The sequence below is a fragment of the Podarcis liolepis genome, assembly GCF_965112155.1.
Source record: "Podarcis liolepis genome assembly, chromosome: 3".
Taxonomy (NCBI): Eukaryota; Metazoa; Chordata; class Lepidosauria; order Squamata; family Lacertidae; genus Podarcis; species Podarcis liolepis.
In genome coordinates this window covers 74,726,184-74,749,423 of record NC_139557.1, presented here as the reverse complement: position 1 = coordinate 74,749,423, position 23,240 = coordinate 74,726,184, and the positions used below count along the sequence as shown (strand labels likewise).

Genomic DNA, 23,240 nt, shown 5'->3' with positions numbered 1-23,240 from the left:
CTGCTGGGCGGCGCTCGGGCTCCCGTCCACAACCACTCCCCTCTCTTTCAGGGAGGAGAGTCTCTATCGAGCAATTCCAGAGTAAGTGACTGCTGCAACTGGTTGTCCAAGGTGAGAGCAGAATGATGGATTAGAGAAGCCCTTGGCCTGATACAGAAGGCTCATTTAGCATTATCTATATTGAAATGGCACTAGATCATCAGTATCTATCCTGGCCCATTCAGGTGCATTAGAGTCTAATTCTGATCTCCAGAACATAGCCTGGGAAATCAAGTATGCTTTGTAATACATAAATTGGGGAGAGTAGATCTTTGTGCAACTGTGAGCTTAATTTAGAAAAAGCAATATGCGGCTTTATGCCTGCGCCCCAAATAAACTTCCCAAACAGCTTGCCTAAAGGGAGGGTGTGAGGGGAAGACCTCTTAAAATATACATTGTATTTCTTCTTAACATGTGCATTCTAAGTGCATTTCTTCTTAAAATAAGCATTCTGTCAGGCAGCAGAGAAACCAACCCCCACAGCAGGTTGCCAGGAACGGACAAGACAAGGAAAAGTCCTTTACATCTGCTTTTATTAAATATTCACACAGAGAGGCTTGGGAATGTAGCCTTTCGGAATAATGGCGTCGTCCCGAGTGAATCTCCACCCCCTCCATCTCTCCCAGTTCCTCATTTGTCAATCTCATAGTCTTTCCTTCAGGTGCTGAAAAGTGCCCTTTGCCTTTGAGCTCTTTGCTCTCCTACTTTCAAGTTTCACCGGATTCTGGGAGGGGGGATCCGGAATGCTTTCTAAAGAAACTGAGTCCGTCAGCTGTTGCTCCCCTGCTGCTGCTGCTGCTGCTGCTGCTGCTGCTTCCTCCCCCTCCTCTCCCATTATTTCCCAGCTTTTCCCCTCATCTGCCTCTGAGCTGTGACGTTCCTCAAACCCCTGCTGTAATTCTGAACTGTCTTCCTCTTCTGTGGAAGGGTCAGGCTGGGGAGGCGCTCTGTCCACTATTCCTCCTCTGCCCAGTCCCTGACACATTATAAAACATAGTTTCAACTGGAAGCTGCTTTGCAATGTTCAGGGAAAAGCAAGATCTGAAGGATAACTATGTTCTGATTCATATAATAGTCCATGAGCAGAGATCAAGTCAGTTTGAATTAAGATCCACAAAGAAAAAATTCCTCAAGCATCCATAATTTAAACAGACTTAAATACAGATACAGGAAACATTATGGCTCCATCAATGTATTGATACGCAGAGTGGCTGGGGAAACCCAGCCAGGCAGGGTGGGGGTATAAATATATTATTATTATTATTATTATTATTATTATTATTATTATTATTATTATCATCATCATCATTATCATCATTATCATCATCATCATTATTATTATTATTATTATTATTATTATTATTATTATTATTGAAAGTGACAAAGCTAATTGTATTCCAAGAGACAATGCAGGAGGCAGGCAGCCCTTCGAATATAGGTTGCCTCCTCAGATCTTGCAGTAAACCTCATACTTCATCTTTGCTCCTAGTTTGCTTTTGGCTAAACACTCTTCAAACCTTCTGTCCATTTCTTGGTTCTGAGATTCTGAGAACAGGCTTTTCCAGTCACCAACAGATCCTGCAAATGTTTAAGATAAATGAATAGTTGTAACATATATTCAGAAGGTATTTTATTAAGCTGGAGTCTCTTCAGTGGGGTGGATTTGCAGCAATGGCTTCCCAGACGCAGTGTCACTGCGACTTGCTTGAAAAGGGAGCAGACGGCCAAGACAGCAGCAAAATTATGGCAGTGTGATGGCAGTCTTTTACAAAGGAACTTTTCATTGCAACTAAGTCAAGTTTAACTTTAAAAGAGGATAGTGGATTGGTTCTCACTTCACAATAGGGTAGACAATTATGCAATGTCAAAATAAAGTGGATTTGCATATATTTGCATAGAAATACATCTCACCAGATTGAGGAATACCCCAAGTGACTTGCCAACCTTGGACTGGACAGCCCTCAAACAGAGGACACCTTTAGCTAGAGAACGACTAGGAACAGCTCTTAAAAATAGATCACTGTCTTCTGTAAGGTAGGACTCATGGGCATCCTATTCCACAATCTCCAACCATCTCTTGTGGGATGTATGTCCAAGTGATATTTGAAAAATCACCACCTGTTTCTCTTTTTAAATATATTATCCAATTTAACTACTTCTGACACCAAAGTAGGAGACACAAAAGACATGACTGCCTGATGGTGTGAGGGGGACCTTGGTATAGTTCCTTCTGATGGATCCCTCCCATGCCAAGTCCTCCATATACCATGGGTGCCCTCTTAGCTCTTGGAAACAGGGGGCAGAATCAAATCATTGTGGGAAATCTAAGTGGTGACTCCCAGTTGCTTTGCGCTGTCTACTACTGGGGGGAAATATGTGGACAGGAGAGTCCAGAGCAGGCATTAGAAAGGGGTCCCAATGGGGCATGAGGAAGTTCCCCAGGATGCTGCATGTTGATACCAGAGACATGGTGATGGCAGCCTTTTCTCCATCACAAACCTCAACAACTTCTGAGCTGATTTTATTCAGTCAAACATTGATTCCTATTCCTTTACACTGCGTTCTTGAATGATAACACCGAATGATAACTTGCCTTGAAATCACAGGTCTGGACTGAAAATTAAACCTTGCAACCCTTTGTGGCATCCCTACTTTACAAAAGCATACACAAAATATAACTTGATAAGTAACTGTAGATAGTTGTGATCACTTAGCAGGCAACTATTGGTGAACAATCTTATCAACGCCCACCATACCCTAGAAATTTACCTTTGCGGAAAAGAACATCTCCAAATGCTCCATGAGTTTCAGCAGATTTCTGCTTCATAGCTTTGAAGCTGCCTTTTTCGGCAACACTTTTAATTTCTTCTTCAGTCAGGGAAAACCCAAAGAATTTAGCTATTTTTTGCAATCCTGAATGTAGATCCTTTTGTTTTTTCATAAACAAGAGAGAGCATATTGCATATGTCAAAAACATTACATCTATAGTGGAGCAAAAGTAATGTGTCTGTTAAATTAACCCAACATCATCTACTACTCAGTAGTCCAAAGATTTCACTACCCTTCTGTCAATCTCATTTAAATACCTATTTAGGCATATGGACATATAAAGCTATATGTTTAAATTAGGATTGATGGATTATTATTTTTTTGTATGTCAGCTGGCAATATTTTTTCCCTTTCTTTTTGTTATATATTTAAATAACATTACTTTAAAATATTTTAAAAAATGATGTTTTAACTCTACACTGAAGGTGGAGACCAATGTCATATAAAAAGAAACTCACTCAATTGGGTTCTTCAGCTGTGATATCAGCCCTGCTTCCTCCTGGACTTGTAATAGTGATAGGTGTAGAGTGACCTAGGTATCCGTTGAGAGGTATTCTAGCCTAATACATGCTTTTGCTTTCAAAACTCTGACCAGAAGAAACCATCTCTTTGGCTTAGCTGCCAGCCTCAAGCCTACACAACATCTGTGTTATGAGCATTTCAGAAAACAGTCAGACATGTAATGACATGTCCGTGTTCAGATTCCTGATCCATGTTTGGAGTCATGGGATTGTTGTCTATCACATGATGGTGTATGTTTTCATTCCACAGAGTGGGAAGTGACGGAGACAGAATGTTTTGGCTGTGAATACTCTGTGGACCCCTAAGTGTTCTGATGCTTCTTGGTATCAGTCGCTGTGGTGTTCGGGCTGAAGAAAGCTTTGGAAGCTCCCAAACGACAGAGCAGGATGGAGAGAACATGCCAGTCGGGCATGTGTCTCTATCAGGGTCCTACAGTCCGTATGTACTCATCACAGACCGGACATTCACCTATAAAGTGTCCTTTTGCATTTATCTCTTCGACAGCAGTTCACAAAGAAACCTATTTTGATATCCCTGGGGCTAATGTTAACCTCACCTCCTTAAGTTCTTCGTAACATATGCCCATGACATTTTCATCATCAACGTACTTGTCCCATTCTGAGACATGGTCAAAGTAGGAGCCCCAACACACTGGATAAAAAGGAGAAGAAAGCTGCATGATATCAACATTTTAGAGCTTATCATTATAAGCAAATTCAGCTATGCAAATTAGAATTGCTGGGGGAAGCAGCACTGTTTTCCACAACAAACACATTGAAGTAGAAATTATATAAACTAGAGGAGCATTTCATCAGTTTTTCCTTTTTGTGTGGGGGTTTAAGAGGTTCTTAGCGGTTTCCTTTATTTTTCAACTTTTCTCCCAAATCCAGACACAGCATTTTATGTCATTCTGAATGGAAAGAATGTGTGACCCACCAGTACCCTACCAGAGTAAGCTCGCCAAAACATCTTCACCATTTTTGTGGCATCATCCCTGGTTTCTTCCATGCCCAGAGCCCCCTAGAATTCACACATACACCTTAGATCCTTAACGCAAAAACTATCTGAGAACTTTAAGCTCACTGTTAGCATACACACATAAACTCACCAGCATACACACATGTGGGAACTCTCATTGGACTGGCATTCCCATTCATGTGGACATGGATGTTTTAAGAAGGCATATACATGTGTCGCTGTCATGGACTGGCTGGATGCACAGGAGTGGTGGGAGGCACCAGCTGGTTCCCAAGGGAGTGATGGTTTCCAAGTGATGATAGCTCAGAGCCAGGGGATTGGTGGTGGGACAATGATGAGTTGTCAGAGGGAGAAGAGGGAGCAGGCTGGGAAGAGGGGGTGTCAGAAGCTGAAGAGGGGAAAGGGTTTAGTGAGCAGGAAGAGGCTGGGGCAGAGAGCAGTCCAGAATCAGAGGCAGAAGTGGAGACTGGAGAGGAGAGGCATCAAGAGGCAAAGATCAGGCAGGCTGCTGAAGAATCCAGGGGGTCTTCCCCTCCTGCTGCAACTAGGTACCCCCCCTGGTCTCCCAGAACCCACAGTGGCATGAAGAGGGCAGAGTAGAGGCAGGCAAGGTGATGGAGCCTCAGATTGCTCGGAAAGGAAGTGGGGAAGGAGTAGTCTTGGGCAGCTGCGGGAAGGCGGGGGGACCTTTAGTCCTTGCAACTGCCTCATTGGGGCAAGATCTAATGGGAGGAGTTGCTGTGCTCACTAGACCTGAGCTGTTTTGTCTCTTTGAATAAAGAGTGAACTTCACCAACACATTGTGAGTTATTGCTGACCTGCTCCCGATACCCGCCCTGACAATATAGGATTTTAAAGGTTGAAACCAGCACAATAAAATTAGCTTAGATACGTACTGGCAAACAGCGCAGCTCATGTAGGTCTAGGTCTGGATACTGAGGTCCAGCGCCGAGGCCCTTCGAGAAGCGAAGTTACAGGGAACCAGGCAGAGGGCTTTCTTGGTAGTGGCGCCCACCCTGTGGAACACCCTCCCATCAGATGTCAAAGAAATAAACAACTATCTGGTTTTTAGAAGACCTCTGAAGGCAGCCCTGTTTAGGGACGCTTTTTGTATTTGATGAATTATTGTATTTTAATATACTTCACCCTCCCCCCATAAAATATTTGAGTTCCCACCCAAAGTTGATGGACATTTCCATTCAAATTGTGTCTGTGTGCTACATCCTGAGATTGATTATGCGGGGCAGGGCTTACCTGCCCCTCCCGATATTTTATTCAAGTTGGCTCCCTTCTTTCCATAGCATTCTTGACTGTGTCTAGGTCCTAAGTCTCTGGGAAAGGATGAAGCTGGCATATTAACCAAAGTGGACAGTACATACTCTAGGCTTCTGCTTCCACCTAGATATCAAAATGGGGTGCTGGATCCAGAATCTCTTCTCATACCATGAACTACTCTTGCATATATTATTTTTGACATTTGCCGTAAAATAAAAAGGATACCTTGTCCATTCATAAAATCTGTGAAATATGCATCCCATGTTGCATTGGGAAAGCCAGGAAAATTATTGTTGAAATGAAAATAAGACACCACTGTATCTTTGGGATTCCGAGTCAGCACCAGTATCTGAAACACAAAGATATAAATCACGCTTTAAGATTGTGCTCTTAATGCTCTCAAATAACATTTAAGTGAATGCTGTAGTAATGCAGTCTTAGCTGAAAGACTGTAAAATGCATGTACTCACCTTGGCTTTACTTTTGAAAATAGATTTGGGTAGTAAATGAGGAGGGAGATGAGTTACTATGATCCTTCTGGAAGGTAGTTTCGTCATCCTCTTAAATAAGATAGGAAATAAACACTGTGGTCAATTTTGAATTTAATCAGTTCATTTCTTCATTACATTGTAGTATGGATTGCAATGGAAACATTTCATTCCAGATTTTTCACTAGATCTATTTTTATTTTATTTATTTAATCCCTAGCCTGCTTGGTTCCTATATGTCTACATAACACACAAAGCGCTCTTCCCAATTCTGATTTTCAAGCACAGCTACCACTGTTCTAGGAGACATTTTTTGAATACGTGTCATGTAAATACAACTCTTTGATTTTGTGCACAGTTATCAGTATTTTACAGTTATTTTTTTTAAACCTGGTCTTAAAGAATGATGGATAAACTGCCAACTGACCAGGAAAAAGGAAAAAGAAAGACGATGATGAGCTAGATTTCTGGAACTGGCAGATTTCTCAGCTTACATAACAGTTTATTCGTGCTGCTGTTAATACAAATGACACAGTGAAATCAACATCTGCAGGGGGAAGTGCATCTCCAGTCTAAACCAAACAAAAATTGCAAACCCTCTTCCATGACTTCAGGTGAGGTTGTACCTCCCTGGTACATGTTATTATTATGCCCCATGTCTTCAATCTACTTTTAGGCTAAAAAGAATAACAGTCAGAGATGGGAATACATGCGACTGTACCATGAATTGACGTTTCATACATAAATAAACTTGCCTCAGAGACACTGTGTCCATCAGGCCATGAAGACTTTGGCTTGGCCATCTGTGCCCCTCAGGATGACGCTACATAATCACCTGGCAACTGCTACCAAGCCACAGCTTCTTATACAGTGGTACCTCAGGATGCGAATTTTGACCGTCTGCACATCCACGAGTGGCGAAACCCAGAAGTAACATGCTCCGTTACTTCCGGTGCACCGCGGAGCGCAACCCGAAAGCGCTCAACCTGAAGCGTATTTATCCTGAGGTATGACTTTGGTTAAAAAAAGGGGAGAAGACAGAAACTGGCCACCTCATCAAAATATTACTCCCCTCACCCCAAAGTGATGCAATCCCCCCCATACACACACACAAATATAAGCAAAATCTCCATGAAAGGTTTTCCCCAAAACCAAAATGTGCTGGGGAAAGCATTAAGGCAGACCCCCGCTGTACATTTAAAGTATGTTCAACGCGCATTTGTAACAGAGCTCACAGAGCTACAATTCCCAGCAAACAAACAGTTCCCAACTGTAACAAACTATAGTTTTCAGGATTCTTTGAGGGAAGTTAAATGTGTGGTGTGGCTCTGCAGTAAGTTGAACAGATAAGTTGAACACCCAATTGATTGGAAAGAGTGTGTGCTGTTGGTTGACATGAGCTCATCATGTATGGAGAAAGGCCAGTGTTATTTCCCTCTAGCACAGGAATCCAAATGCCTGCTCCTTGGGTGACAAAGATCTGCATGCCATTCAAGGAGGTCTGATGCTTCCTAAACTCATTTTTTAAAAGAGTGGTTCTCCTAGACAATGAACACTATCTGTCTGCTTTTCAGAGACTAATTAATGTCAGTGATGGTCTGATTGCTGATGAACTAACCTTGATGGCGTCTGGATCCTCAAACTCAAGACGTGGAGGCACTGCCAACTCCTCTTCAATTGCCATTCTTCTTTTATATTCCTCTTCTGTATATTTCCCAGCCCTGAATTCCAAGTCACGTAGCATGGTTTCAAGCCAGTTTGTACCTGAATGAGATGCAAAATGTCTGGGGTATGTGCTTCATGCCTCTTTTTAATAACTTGCTCATGGAAATCCCTGCTGCTCAAGGACACTGACCACAAATAAAGAATTTATCCAAAATGTATAAGTTATGATTAAATTGGCATTTAAAAGACGAAATTGTTAAGGATGTAAGGATGTAATGGCAAAATGGGCCCAAGACTTCAGATATACAATAGAATTGGAGAAATGGGAAAATCTTTGGAAATATGATATCAAATTTTCAGCCTGCTATTTAAATAAAGAAAACTTTTTAAAAAAATGATGTATATTGGCGAAAATTGGAGAAAATGAACAAAAAAAAAAAAAAAAACCAGTAGTAAGTACTGGGGATGTAACCATAAGGATGGGAATCTATTCCACATGTGACTTTAGAAAGCATTCCAGACCCCCCCTCCCAGAACCTGGTGAGCCTTGAAAGTAGGAGAGCGGAGGGCTCAGAAGCAAAGAGCCCTCAGCACCACCCGTAGAATAGATGACGAATGAGGAAGTGGGAGAGAAGGGGAGGAGAGATTTACTCGGGACAATGCCATCATTCCAAGAGGCTGCGTTTCCAAGCCTCTCTCCGTAAATGTTGAATAAAAGGCAGGTGGTAAGAACTTTTCCTTGTCATATCCATTCCTGGAAACCTGCCACGGGGGTTGATTCCTCTGCCTCCTGACAGTAATGGAATTATTAATGGTCAGACATGAATGTGTAGTCTGGGGGTGAAGCCAAATCAGACAGTTCTCCATTTTTTAGTATATAAATAGGGAGAGTCATATAAGTACTCCTCCTGTGACTCTTTCCTCATCATGGTTGGACTATTTAGATTCCTTGGCTATATGTAACTGCACCTATGTAATTTGTTTTTTATACAGACTATGTTCCATGTATGGTTATGTTCTTCATATACTGCCTTTCATAAGACATTTTGGTTAGTGTCAGGGAACTGACATCAGAGGCACGGGAGAAGGAGAGGGTCTCTGATTCTGCAGGAGAAGGTCCCAGCGCTAGGGGAAGACTCAGCTGGGAAGAAGGGGAAGAGAATGAGTGTAACACCAGGGATCCAGGAGAGCAACGGGACAGGGAGGTGCAGGGGCTCCAGGACTCTTCGTTGGAAGTTAGTGAGGAGAGCCCAGGCACCCCGCTGCCCACGCCCACCCTGCGCAGGAGACTCCCGCGCAGTGAGAGGCGGAGACAATTGGGCGTCAAACAGCTCTTATGTTGGCAGCGCTTTAAGAAACGCCCACAGACAGATTCTACGAGTGACTAAGGGCAGCCACGCTGAGATGGGCTGTGCAGTCCGGAGGGTTTAAGCAGGCAATCCAATGCTCAAACGGGGCAGGATTACGCACGAGTAACTCCCAACCACTACAGTTAGGGTGGAAAAGATGGCTACTCACCTGTTTTAGGATATCCTACCAGGATCACATCATCTGTTCTTGCTTCAAAGGTTTCAAGAGCTTGGAAATTTTCTAGCTTGCAAACAGCAAGAGGATACAAAATCCCTTCATAGGTAAATAGCTTATCTTCTGGAGCTAGCTTGTCACCATTAGCCAACAACTTGTCCAGAATTTCAATACGTTTCCTGTTCATGGTCATCTTTGTATCTGATGGGATGGACACTTGATGAAGACTGAGATTTGAGCTATTCTGCCTGAACAGATTAATACTTATGTTGATCAGAAAAAGTTAATATATTACCAAGATTACGATTCATATCTGGTGATGAAGTTCACAGTGTAAGGTTACTGTTTAACCAAGATGCCTGTAAAGTACCTCTAGCCTTACATTTCCCATTCCATGTTCACAGCTGTCCTTGACATTTGGGCTTCTGATTCTTTCAGAAGTCATCAGCATCAAGAATAGTTTTGCTGGATCAGTTCAAAAGCCATCTTACCTAGCATCAGGTTCTCACAGAAATTGGTTCAGAATGTTCAGAAAACAGGCATTGTGTGTGTGAAGCGGGCAAGAGAGACTCATTAGTAAGTGTGGTAAACAATGAAAAGTGTCGGTAAGTCGTACAGTAGCCATAATACCATGTATATGTCCGTTGATTGAAATTATAGCAGTGCAAATAAATGATTTTAGACCACCGCTTCCAATGGTTTGTAAAATAGTGTTATTTTCCAACAGCATTTTACAAGAAGATAAACAATGAGCCATACACAGTTGATAACCTTCATCCCATATCAGCTAGTTTCTTCTGTTTTTGTCTTAAGAGAGCTATTTATTTCTCTGGCTAAGTTTGCTTAAACTATTGCACACAGTAGTATGAACTACTGTGGCCACACCCTTACGTAAAAGCTTTGCTTTAAATGCCTTATCTTGGCGTTCTGCGACCAAATGCCACCCTTCAAAGTTTAGCACCTCAGGCTCTGAGAATGAGGAAGTGAGTGGGGAAGGAGTTAGCACCAGTTAAACTGAGCTGACTGCAGCTTCTGAGAGCTTATGACCAGAGCTTGTGACCAGGACTCGTAAACAGGGGAATTTGTGAGGGTGTTGAGCAGGGAAAGCCCTTGGTGCTGTCTCACGGTATGCATAGAACCAAGAGACATGAGAGGTGAGGAAGCTGCTGCATAGACATGCAACACCTGTGCCATGTTTGTCTTCCTCCCAGAGAACATGCAAAAGTACACTTGTGGCAACTGCAAACTCGTTGCCTTGCTGGAAGAGAAGGTTTAGCAACTTGAGATCCACCTAGCCCCACTTGGAGCTACAGAGCAAGAATTTTTTCAATAGTGTTGAGTGGACCATGCTGGACTAGTAACAAAGGTGGGGTGCCCCTAGAGAGGAAGAAGATTGCCCACTGCATGCATGGAGGAACATGACACACAGAAGCAGGGCTGTCAGGAGCCATGCTGCGTCACTGGAGCTGCAAAATGGATTCCACACGCTCACCTCACAGTTTCAACTGAGAGCTGCTTTGCAAAATTCAGTTAAATGCGAAATCTGAAGGATAACCAATTTTTATACAATAGTCCATGCACAGAGATCAAGTCAGTTTGAATTAAGATCCACCAAGAACAAATTCCTCAAGCATCCATTATTTAATCAGGTCAACCTGCTTAAATATCAAAACTGCTGGAATTGCAAGACACAGGAAACATTATGGCTTCCTCAATGTTCTGTACAGGTACACAGAAAGAGACAAAGCTAATTGTATTTCAGGAGACCATGGAGGAGGCAGCCAGCCCTTTGAATATAGGTTGCCTCCTCAGATCTTGCAGTAAACCTCATACTTCATCTTTGCTCCGAGTTTGCTTTTGGCTAAACAGTCTTTAAATCTTCTATCCACTTCTTGGCTCTGAGATTCAGAGAACAGGCTTTTCCAGTCACCAACAGATCCTGCAAACATTTAAGATAAATGACTAGTTTTAACATATATTCAGAAGATATTTTATTAAACTGGGGTCTCTTCAGTGGGGTGAGTTGCAGTGTCACGGCCACTTGCTGGAAAGGGAAAGGGAAAGCCAAGACAGCAATGAAGTCAATACTGTGTGATGGCAGCAATAGGTGTTCTGCTGTTGCTCCTGTGCAGCCCCACCCTTGTGACTTGCTTTAGCCTTCCCTTCCCCTCCAAAGCAGCAGTGGCTCCACTGTTGGAAGGCTGTTGCTTCACCTCTGTTCCACTCAGCCTGCTGCTCCTATTGACTCCTTTGGAATTTGTTGGCTAAAGGAGGTAACTGACCTTGACAGAAAGGAACCATAATCGTTTGCTCCTCAGCCACACATCACACAGCTGCTGTTAGGATTTACTATGAAACATGCTATTTATTAACCACTCACCGTGCATAAGTCTCTCACACAGGAGCTGTTAATTACAACTAAGTCAAAATTAACCTGAAAAGAGGTCAGTGAATTGGTTCTCGCTTGACAATAGGGTAGACAGTCATGCAAAGTCAAAAAAGTGGATTTGCATACATTTAAATAGAAATACACAAAAGACAGGAGTGCCTGATGGTGTGAGGGGGACCTTGGTATAGTTCCTTCTGATGGATCCCTCCCATGCCAAGTCCCCCATATACCATGGATGCCCTCTTAGCTCTTGGAAACAGAGGGCAGAATCAAATCATTGTGGGAAATCTAAGTGGTGGCTCCCAGTTGCTTTGCGCTGTCTACTACTGGGGGGAAATATGTGGACAGGAGAGTCCAGAGCAGGCATTAGAAAGGGGTCCCAATGGGGCATGAGGAAGTTCCCAAGGTTGCTGCATGTTGATATCAGAGACATGATGATGGCAGCTTTTTCTCCATCATAATCCTCAACAACTTCTGGGCTGATTTTATAGAATCAAATACAGATTCCTAATCCCATACCCTGTGTTCTTGAATGATAAATAAAAAACCAGAAGAAGAACTTATATGCCTTGAAATCACAGGTCTGGACTGAAAACTAAACTTTGCAACCCTTTGTGGCATCCCTACCTTAAAGAAGCTTACGCAAAAAATAAATTGATAAGTACCTATACATAGTTGTGATCACTTAGCAGGCAACTATTGGTGAATAACCTTATCAACCCCCACCCCACCCTAGAAATTTACCTTTGCGGAAAAGAACATCTCCAAATGTTCCATGAGTTTCAGTAGATTTTTGCTTCATAGCTTTGAAACTGCAATTTTCTACAACACTTTTAATTTCTTCTTCATTCACGGAAAAGCCAAAGAATTTAGCGATTTTTTGCAATCCTAAATTTGGATCCTTTCCCCCAAAAAACAAGAGATAACATGTCAAAACAGTATATTCAGTCTTTTCATTCTAGCTGTACGCAACAGTATGTAGTCCTGCCACCTTTTGGGGGGAAGGTGGCACGAGGGCTCTCGGAAGCATTTCTCCAGCTTAGGACAAAGAGGCACAATGCTCTGACAGGATCCTGGAGGCCTGCTGTCTCCTTCCCAAAGTCAGGCAGGGGAGGCTTCTTCACCCAAGCAGCAGCGCCCTGGTAGGTGGGTGGGTGGATAAGGGAGCATCAAGCAGCTACTCCGCCCTCACCGCCCAGACTTGGCATCAGGCAACGCCCCCCACACTGGCTCCTCCCCCTGCTTGCTGGTGAGTACTGACACCTTTTTCAATAAAAAAGCACTGATTACATCTATAGTGGGGCAAAAGTAATGTGTCTGTTAAATTAACTTAGTACCATCTACTACTACAGGTCTGATGGGCCTGTTATTACTACTACTACTACTACTACTACTACCCTTTTGTTAATCTGATTTAAATACCTATTTAGGCATATGGACATATAAAGCTATATACTTGAATTAGGATTGATGGGTTAATTTTTATTGTACATGTCGGCTGGCTTTCCCCCCCCCCCCTTTCCTTTTGTTATATGCCCATAAAATAATTTAAAAATATAAAAGTTCTAACCCTACACTGAAGGTGGAGACCAACCCAAAGAATTCAGCTTTTTTTCCCCCTTCTTTTTTTTGCAATTCAGAATGTTGATCTTTCCCCCCAAAAAAACCCAAGAGATAACATATTGCATATGTCAAAACATTACACCTATAGTGGGGCAAAAGTAATGTGTCTCAACATCATCTACTACTCAGTAGTCCAAAGATTTCACTACCCTTTTGTCAATCTCATTTAAATACCTATTTAGGCATATGGACATATGAAGCTATATGTTTAAATTAGGATTGGTGGATTACTATTTTTGTATGTCAGCTGGCAATGTTTTCTCCCTTTCTTTTTGTTATATTTATTTAAATAACATTACTCAAAACTCTGGCCAGAAGAAACCATCTCTTTGGCTTAGCTGCCAGCGTAGGCCACAAGCCTACACAACTGTGTTATGAGCATTTCAGGAAACGGTCAGGCATGAAATGGCATGTCCGTGTTCGGATTCCTGCTCTGTGTTTGTAGTCATGGGATTGTTGTCTATCACATGACGGTGTATGTTTTCATTCCACAGAGTGGGAAGTGACGGAGACAGGATGTTTTGGTATTACTGTGTTCCGGAAAGTGGGACTATTGTCCTTTGTTCTTTCTCTCTTTGCTATCTGATGAGAAAGAGGAAGGAGCTAAGTCAGAATGCTTTGAGTGTATTATATGTAAATAAAAGTAGATTAGCCAAAATGCTGTGCTACTGAGTTCTGTTACGCAAACTGTGAATACTCTGTGGATCGCTAAGTGTGTTGATGCTTCTTGGTATCAGTCACTGTGATGTTTGGGCTGAAGAAACTTTGGAAGCTCCCGAACAACAGACCAGGAGGGAGAGAACATGCCAGTTGGGCATGTGTCTCTACCAGGGTCCTACACGAGAGTAGGACGATCCTAACAGTCCGTACGCACTCCTCACGGACAGGACACGTATAAAGTGTCCTTGTGCATTTATCTCTTTGACAGCATTTCACAAAGAAACCTAGTTTTGATATCCCTGGGGCTAATGTTAACCTCACCTCCTTAAGTTCCTCGTAACATATGCCCATGACATTTTCATCATCAATGTACTTGTCCCATTCTGAGATATGGTCAAAGTAGGAGCCCCAACACACTGGATAAAAAGGAGAAGAAAGCTGCACGATATCAACATTTTAACACTTAGCAGGCTCTCTGCTAGCGTACTCACATAAACTCACCTGCATACACACATGTGGGAACGCTCATTGGATCTGCTTTCCCATGCATGCGGACACTGATGTTTAAGAATGCATGTGCCTGCGTGTAGGATTTTAAATGTTGAAACCAGCACTTTGAAATTAGCCTAGATACAAATTGGGAAACAGCACAGCTCATGAAGGTCCACTATCACGAGTCATGCTGCTAGATTCTGGACAGATGGAAGATGCTGGCCTATTTTCAAAGGCAACCCCAGCTAAAGCACATTACAGTAGTCAAGTCAACAGGTTGCCATAGCATTCATGACAGTGTCTAGGTCCTAAGTCCCTAGGAAAGGATTCAGTGGGCATATTAACCAAAGCTTAACACTCCCAGCTTCTTCTGCCACCTGGACATCAGAATGGGGGGGGGGGGACAGATGCAGGACCTCTTCCCATCCTGTGAACTACTCTTGCATGATTTTTTTCAAAATAAGAAGGATACCTTTTCCATCCATAAAATCTGTGAAATATGCATCCCATGTTGAATTAGGAAGGACAGAAAGGTTATTGTTAAAATGAAAATAAGACACCATTGTATCCTTTGGATTCCGAATCAGCACCAGTATCTGAAACACAAAGATATAAATCACGCTTTAAGAATGTGCTTATAATGCTCTGAAATAACATTTAAGTGAATGCTGCTGTAAAGGAATTATAGCTGAAAGACTATAAGATGTATGTACTCACCTTGGCTTTACTTTTGAAAATAGATTTGGGTAGTAAATGAGGAGGGAGATGAGTTACTATGATCCTTCTGGAAGGTAATTTCGTCATCCTCTTAAATAAGATAGGAAATAAGCACTGTGGTCAATCCATTCCTTTCTTCACTACATTGTAAATTGCATGTAACAGAAACATTTCATTCCAGATCTTTCACTAGAAGTATTTTTATTCTATTTATTTAATTCCTCGCCTGCTCGGTTCCTAAGTGTTGACAACATACAAAGGGCCCTTCACAAATTATCGCTTTCAGGCATAGCTACCATTTCTCTGGAGAAAATTGAATATGCGTCATGTGATAAATACAACTCTTTTATTGTGTGCACAGTCACCCACGTGTTTTTATATTTCCTGTAAGCTGCCCAGAGTATCTGAGGAAACCTAGCATGATGGGTGCAGAATAATAATAATAATAATAATAATAATAATAATAATAATAATAGGTGTTTTTTAAAAAACAACTGTGCTTAAAATGCTTTTCAGAGATGAAATAAAGTCAGTAATGTGCTGATTGCTGATGAACTAACCTTGAATGCATCTAGATTTCCAAACTCAAGGCGTGAAGGCACTGATAATTCCTCTTCAATAGCCTTTCTTCTTTCCTTTTCCTCTTCTGTATATTTCCCAGCTCTGATTTCCAAGCCGCTGAGCATGGTTTCAAGCCAATTTGTACCTGAAGCAGATGGCTTATGTCTTATGTATGTACTTGAGACTGGCACACATGACCACTCTGGCTTCATGCTGCTTTTAAATATTTTGCTCATGAAAATCCCTGCTGCTCAAGGACACTGCCCACAAATGTCCCCTGGTATCCTTTACTGGTGACTTCTCACCAATGATAGCATGGGCAGTTATGGACCAGAAAACCTCAGAAAACCTGTATTACCTGTGGTTATACAGGTAATATCCGTGTGTCACCCCTACTGACTGACAGATGGGGACTACAGCACTGTGACTTAGGGATGGGTGAATTGGTCGGCTTTGCTTTCTCTCAAAGCTTGAGATCTTTCTGAACTTTTGGAGTTCTGGATTAATTGGACTTGTTGAGATGCCAGAATGTTGAAGCAATTGGTTTACTTTCTAAAGGAACCAATGCATTAGGAATTCACCAATGTTCCCATTTTTTTCTTTCTGAATATTGCAGATATGTGCTTCAGTTCATTGGTCATCCTGCTCCCTTCACATTACATGATAATTGATACTGATAAGTTGATATATGAATAAATTGACATTGAGGACATCTCAAAAAAGCAAACTTGATGTAATTGCACATACAATTCTGTCAAGACTCTTTTTGAATGGACATGTGGGCACAGTAACAGCCCCACAGAAAATAAATTGTGCTGTAGTTGCATGTACAAGCACAACAACTTTGTTTTTGTTGAAGTGTTTTATCAAACTACATGTGCACATTGGTGTCACCAGGGTGTGGGAGAGGGGAGAAGCAAATGATCTAAAGATGTGGAGAACAGAGTCGTGATGCCCATACGTCAATTCTGAATTTTGGACGTTCTATTATAAATGAACCTTTAATCTTGACTTTATTTTGACTAGATCAATAATGGAATTATTAGAAGAGTGACTAGTGGGGTGCCACAGGGTTCTGTCTTGGGCCCGGTCTTATTCAACATCTTTATCAACGACTTGGATGATGGACTCAAGGGCATCCCAATCAAATTTGCAGATGACACCAAACTGGGAGGGGTGGCTAACACCCCAGAGGACAGGATCACACTTCAAAACGACCTTGACAGATTAGAAAACTGGGCCAAAACAAACAAGATGAATTTTAACAGGGAGAAATGTAAAGTATTGCACTTGGGCAAAAAAAATGAGAGGCACAAATACAAGATGGGGGACACCTGGCTTGAGAGCAGTACATGTGAAAAGGATCTAGGAGTCTTGGTTGACCACAAACTTGACATGAGCCAACAGTGTGATGCGGCAGCTAAAAAAGCCAATGCAATTCTGGGCTGCATCAATAGGAGTATAGCATCTAGATCAAGGGAAGTAATAGTGCCACTGTATTCTGCTCTGGTCAGACCTCACCTGGAGTACTGTGTCCAGTTCTGGGCACCACAGTTTAAGAAGGACACTGACAAACTGGAAGGTGTCCAGAGGAGGGCAACCAAAATGGTCAAAGGCCTGGAAACGATGCCTTATGAGGAATGGCTAAGGGAGCTGGGCATGTTTAGCCTGGAGAAGAGGAGGTTAAGGGGTGATATGATAGCCATGTTCAAATATATAAAAGGATGCCACATAGAGGAGGGAGAAAGGTTGTTTTCTGCTGCTCCAGAGAAGCGGACACGGAGCAATGGATCCAAACTACAAGAAAGAAGATTCCACCTAAACATTAGGAAGAACTTCCTGACAGTAAGAGCTGTTTGACAGTGGAAATTGCTGCCAGGGAATGTAGTGGAGTCTCCTTCTTTGGAGGTCTTTAAGCAGAGGCTTGACAACCATATGTCAGGAGTGCTCTGATGGTGTTTCCTGCTTGGCAGGGGGTTGGACTCGATGGCCCTTGTGGTCTCTTCCAACTCTATGATTCTAATTATCAGTGATCAAACATGAATGTGTAGTCTGGGGGTGAAGTCAAATCAGACAGTTCTCCATTTTTTGAGTATATAAACAGGGAGAGTCATATAAGTACTCCTCCCATGACTCCTTCCTCATTGTGGTTGGGCTATATAGATTCATCATAAAACCTTTGCTATATGTAACTGCACCTTTATAAATTGTTTTTTATACTGAATATGTTCCATGTATGGTTATGTTCTTCATATACTACCTTTCATAAGACATTTTTGTTAGGGTGGAAAAGACGGCTACTCACCTGTTTTAGGATATCCTACCAGGATCACATCATCCATTCTGGCATCAAAGGTTTCAAGGGCTTGGAAATTTTCTAGCTTGCAAACAACAGCAGGATACAAAATCCCATCATAGGTTAACAGTTTATCTTCTGGAGCTAGATTGACACCATCAGCCAACATGTTGTCTGTAACTTCAATCCCATGTTTACCTCTCATGGCCATCTTTGTGTCTGATGGGACGGGCACTTCAAGAAAACTAATATTTTCTGTATTCTGCCCAAACAGAACAAAGTTAATAGATTACCACAGTTGCAATTTGTATCTGCTGAGGCATTCAGAATGTAAAGTTATTGTTTAACCAAAATTGCTGGAAGATGTCTAGAAAACATCTCTAGCCTTTGCATTCCCATTGCATGTTAACTTAAAGTTAGCAGACGTCCCCGTTTCCTGGGGATAGTCCCTGGATTTACAAATCAGTCCCCATATAAAATCCATTGAAGTTGAAAAGTGTCCCCGGATTCATTGAAAAACATCTAGTAAGCTTATGTTAACTCCAGTTAACTTGACATCTGGACAGGGCCGGATTTAGGTTTGATGAGGCCCTAAGCTACTGAAGGTAATGGGATCCTTTATCATGTCCAGCTGTCCTTTATCAACAACAAATTGTTGCTGTTTTTTGTGTTGAATATATGCTATATGGTAATTTATGGACCTAATTGGTATCTAAAGCCATTTGCACATAACAAAATAGAAGCCTACACAACACAAAACACTGTTGCTGTATGTAGGTTTTATTTTATTTGTTTCTTATCTTATATTTTGGAAAGGTACATCCAGGTTTTTTTCCTTTAATTTTTTTTTTGGGGGGGGCAAGAGAATGGGGTCCTAAGCTATAGCTTGTTTAGCTTATATGTAAATCCGGCACTGCATCTGGGCTGCCAATTCTTTCAGAAGTCATCAGCATTAAGAAGGGTTTTGCTGAATCAGTTCAAATTTCATCTTACCTGGCATCGGGTTCTCACAGTGGCTAATCAGATAGCAAAGGGAAGCCTGCAAGCAGAACATGAGTCCACTTGCCCCACTTGCGATTCTCAGCTGTTGGTATTCAGAGGCATAGTGCCCAGCAGTGGAGCTACTGAAATGTTGCCTGCATTCCCAACACACATTTCAGAATTAGAATTAGTTTTGGAGTTCGGAAAACAGTCCTTATGTGTGTGAGCAGGGGAGAGAGATTTGTGTATAAGTGTGGTAAACAATGAAAAGTTGCAGTTAGTCATTGAGAAGCCATGATCAGCCAGAGACCAAATCTGCCTCCTTAGTAATGACAATAAGCCTAGTTTTGAGATAGAATCTGCCTTTTTGCCCTATGGGATAACCTTTGCTGGCAAAGCAGGTGTGTGGGTGGGTGTTTGTGTGTTTGTTTGTTTGTTTGTTTGTTTGTTTGTTTCCTTTGGACCTCTCAGGGGTTTCTAAGCCATTGACTATACCACTCTGCAGAGGCTCTCCAAGCTGGTTGTGAGAGGCAGCACTTGACAGTCGTTCCACTCCTATTTGGCGGGTGAGTTGAGTAAGATGGGATTGTTGCTCAACCCCCTTTACAATTGTGCTTTGAGGCCCTACAGATTTCTGTTCTTTCTCTTGAGCTACATAATGTTGACATTGCTGTTGGGAAACCTTTGCAGCTCAAGGGTGACGTTCCTGCAACATTACAGGAGCCACATGCCAGTGCTGGGCAGAGTGAGAGGCCAAAGTACAGTGGTACCTCAGGTTACATATGCTTCAGGTTACAGACTCCACTAACCCAGAAATAGTACCTCGGGTTAAGAACTTTGCTTCAGGATGAGAACAGAAATCGTGCTCCGGCGGTGCGGCAGCAGCAGGAGGCCCCATTAGCTAAAGTGGTGCTTCAGGTTAAGAACAGTTTCAGGTTAAGAACAGACCTCCGGAATGAATTAAGTACTTAACCGAGTTACCACTATAGACAGAGCAATGAATGCAAATTTTTACCTTTCTACAGTAGATACACCTGCACGTAGCCCACTTTAGCATTTATCCAGGCAAGCCAGAGTCATTATCAGAGTCCAGCCAGATAGAAACCCTCATGAAGGATATGAAACAAGGCCTGTGAGGGGGGTGGTTTGAGGAGAGGAGTATGTAGCTGGGGAGGGATATGGCCTGGAGAGAGTCCCAAGGGCCAGATAAAGAGGCTTCGGGGCCATATTTGGCCTGTGGACCTGAGGTTCCCCACCCCTGATCTACAGGGAACTCCCAGGAGAGGTCATCTAGAGATGTGGGTGGAGATATCACCAGTATATGGGTGACACTCAGCTTTCCCTCTCTTTTCCGTCAGATGCAGGGGAGGCTGTGGGTGTCCTGAATCAATGCTTGGGCGTGGCAATGGGCTGAATGAAGGTGAATAGACTCAATCCAGGCAAGATGACGGTGCTGTAGGTGGGTGATTCATACACCCAGCTGAATGGAGATCAATCTGTTCTGAACAGGGTTGGCATTCCATCTAAAGAATCAGGTTCACATCCTGGGGTCAGTTACTGACCCAGCTTTGTCATTAGTGGTTAAAGGGACCTCTTTGGTTTCTTTCTATCAGCTTCAGCTGAAATGCCAGCAGCAACCGTACCTGGATTGAGATAGCTTGGTCACTGTCACCTCCTATTCAGACTATTGTGACATGGTATATGGCAGGTTGCTTTAAGGACAGCCCAGATTCTGCAGAATGACTAATGGAACTGGGCAGTTGGATCATATTGCACTACTGCTTTGTTCGGCCAATTTAAGGGGATGTTTATTATCCTTTTAACCTGACTTGGGACCAGTTTACTTGAAAGATCAGCTTCTACCATATATACCCCCCCTACCAGTCATGGCATGGCTATACATTATCTCCTGTAAGAGAGGCAGCATACCTCAGAAAAGCAGTTGCTGGGAAACAAAAATACCTAACAAGTTGTTCTCTCTACAGGGCAGTAGGAACACTAGTGAAATTGTATTGTGAGTACAAGCAACTGGAGTGTTATTTTCTAGCAGTGTTTTACAAGAAGATAAACCATAAGACAGCACAAAGAGTAATATGAAGTTGAAGACTTTTATTCCATATCAGGTGGTGACTTCTGCTGCTGTCTCAAGAGAGCTATCTATTTATCTGACGAGGTTTGCTTAAACTTTTACACACTAGGAAGGTATGAACTTTTGGTTCCACACCCTTACACAAAAACTTTGTTTTAAATGCTGTAACTTGGTTTTCCCGGAACTTAAACCCCACCCTTTGACGTTTGGCGCCCCAGGGCCTATGAAACATAAGAGCTCTTGCCTCTCTAGTCTGGTGTGTGGTTTCCCACAGAAGCCTCTGAAGCCCCCATGGGAAGCCCACCAGCAACCACAGGAAGGCAACAGCCCTCTTCTGCTCTTGTTTGCCTGCAAATGGGATTCAAATGCTGCCCCTGACCGTGGAGGTAGAGTGGTAGTCATTTTGACTAGTAGCCTTATTCTCTATGAATTTGTGTAATAGCCTGGATTCTTGCCATCTCCACATCTTAGTGTGAGAATGTTGAGGAAGGTAGGAGAGGATATATTGATTAAATATTATCCCTCCTCACTCACGCTACTTGAGCAAACAGCAGAGCACATTCCATTGCAGATTGCTGGAAGCAAGTTGATGATTTGTTAGAATCCTTTAAATTAAGCAATGTAGTCTGGCTTGTCTGGTCTGGCTTGTTCCTGGTAAGTTTCCCCTTTATTTCCCTTTTAAAATAATAATAATAATAATAATAATAACAACAACAACACAACAGTCTTCTTTAAAAGTAAGAGTAAAGTTGACTTACATTCAGTTCACAGCAGTAATCTAAAGGTAGGCTTTATCTTGTGCTTACATTTACATTTGTGGAGAAAAGAAGTCTGAGCTGGGCTGCAGACTTTCTGTCCTCTGTAAGGAAGAGCCAGAAGAGGAGGTCAACGCCCATCTACCTGTCACACACAAGGGGAGGAGACTCCAGAGCAGCTATGACAGGAACTGGAGCCACATTCCCCTGCGTGTCCACTCTAGGCAAAAGGAAAATGTTGCATTTGACTGCTTCAGTGATGATACATCCCACAGTTAGGTACTGTGCAGATTCCAGCAAACTGCTTTCACCAAGACTTTTGGGACAAAGCGATAGAACCTCCATTTCTGAATATGTGAAATCTAGTAGTTATTCATATCTGTCTCCAGTCCAGATACATCTATCACTCTATTTTTTAACTTTTAAATTTGTCATATGCAAAACATAATCTGCTCAAAAAAGTAGTCTTCAAAATCATTATACCAAATTTAAAAATGGAAATTAAAATTCTTAAACATTTTCCAGCTTAGGAAGTCTTTCTTCTTTCTGTTCTAGTAATTAGGTCAGGCATCCCAAATGTTTGAGGCCCTCCAGAGGTTTTGGGACTACAACTCCCATCATCCCTAGCTAACAGGACCAATGGTCAGGGATGATGGGAATTGTAGTCCCAAAACAACTGGAGGGTCGAGTTTGGGGGTGCCTGAATTAGGTGAATGATACCACACAAGTCTGCTCACCCCTCTTTGTGTGGCAGCGTTACAGGATGGCAGAGGCTTCACAGGGGCCCCGACGAGGGAACTGAAACAGTGGTGCCCTACTTGGTAGACGGTGGGGGCTTAAGCCCCCTCTGCCTATCAGGAACTGGATCCTAGCCTGCACCCGGCTTTGGTGAATGGGGATGCAGGCTGGGGACTTGGGCTGAGCCAGGGGGCAGAGCCGACAGAGCAGGTAGGCTTCCCTCAGATCCACCCATTGCCCATTTAAGCAGCCCACACCTGGGGCACTACCTGTTTGTTCCTTCGCCGGGTTTTCTTCCCTGCCCACCCACCCTCAGTTTAAGCTGATAGTCAATGACTTTGCTGTGGCTATGGTGGTCGCTGTTCTTTATGGGGCCGGGTAGGAATCTGCCCACCGGGCTAATTGGCACCGACCTGGTGGTTTTGCTTACCTCCTAGCAATTGTCACAACCAGTTTGGGCATTGGGTCAATCCTTTGTTTTGGATGGAGGGGAGGTTGTAGTCTCTGCCTGCCCCTCCAAATGCTGGGGTATCCCGTTGCTTTTGTTTTTTTCTCTCTCTGAGAAGACGGCAAGGAGAGAGGCCATGTTTTCCTGTGTCCTGATTTATGTAGAATAAAT

General features: G+C 42.7%; 1 protein-coding gene across 1 annotated transcript; it reads right to left on the bottom strand.

The window, feature by feature from the left end:
- Positions 1–1,373: 1,373 nt before the first annotated feature.
- Positions 1,374–22,923, bottom strand: LOC310702430 (uncharacterized protein). The gene is made up of 15 exons (XM_083493906.1): positions 21,887–22,923; positions 18,068–18,320; positions 15,762–15,907; positions 15,202–15,291; positions 14,957–15,080; positions 14,314–14,408; positions 12,454–12,610; positions 11,154–11,259; positions 9,315–9,598; positions 7,750–7,895; positions 6,114–6,203; positions 5,869–5,992; positions 3,947–4,041; positions 2,809–2,965; positions 1,374–1,617 (listed from the first exon to the last, which is right to left on the bottom strand). The coding sequence occupies exons 2-15, from the start codon at positions 18,267–18,269 to the stop codon at positions 1,487–1,489; spliced, it is 1,947 nt and encodes a 648-aa protein (XP_083350032.1). The 5' UTR covers positions 18,270–18,320; positions 21,887–22,923; the 3' UTR covers positions 1,374–1,486.
- Positions 22,924–23,240: the final 317 nt, after the last annotated feature.

What these genes read in the sequence shown, in the direction of transcription:
- LOC310702430 (XM_083493906.1), bottom strand. Translation starts at nt 18,269, where the DNA reads ATGGCCATGAGAGGTAAACATGGGATTGAAGTTACAGACAACATGTTG. An exon ending in TTTTCAAAAGTAAAGCCAAG is followed by an intron (nt 15,081 to 15,201) that starts GTGAGTACATAC and finishes TTTGTGTTTCAG; the next exon opens with ATACTGGTGCTGATTCGGAA. An exon ending in GTTACGAGGAACTTAAGGAG is followed by an intron (nt 12,611 to 14,313) that starts GTGAGGTTAACA and finishes TTTGGGGGAAAG; the next exon opens with GATCCAAATTTAGGATTGCA.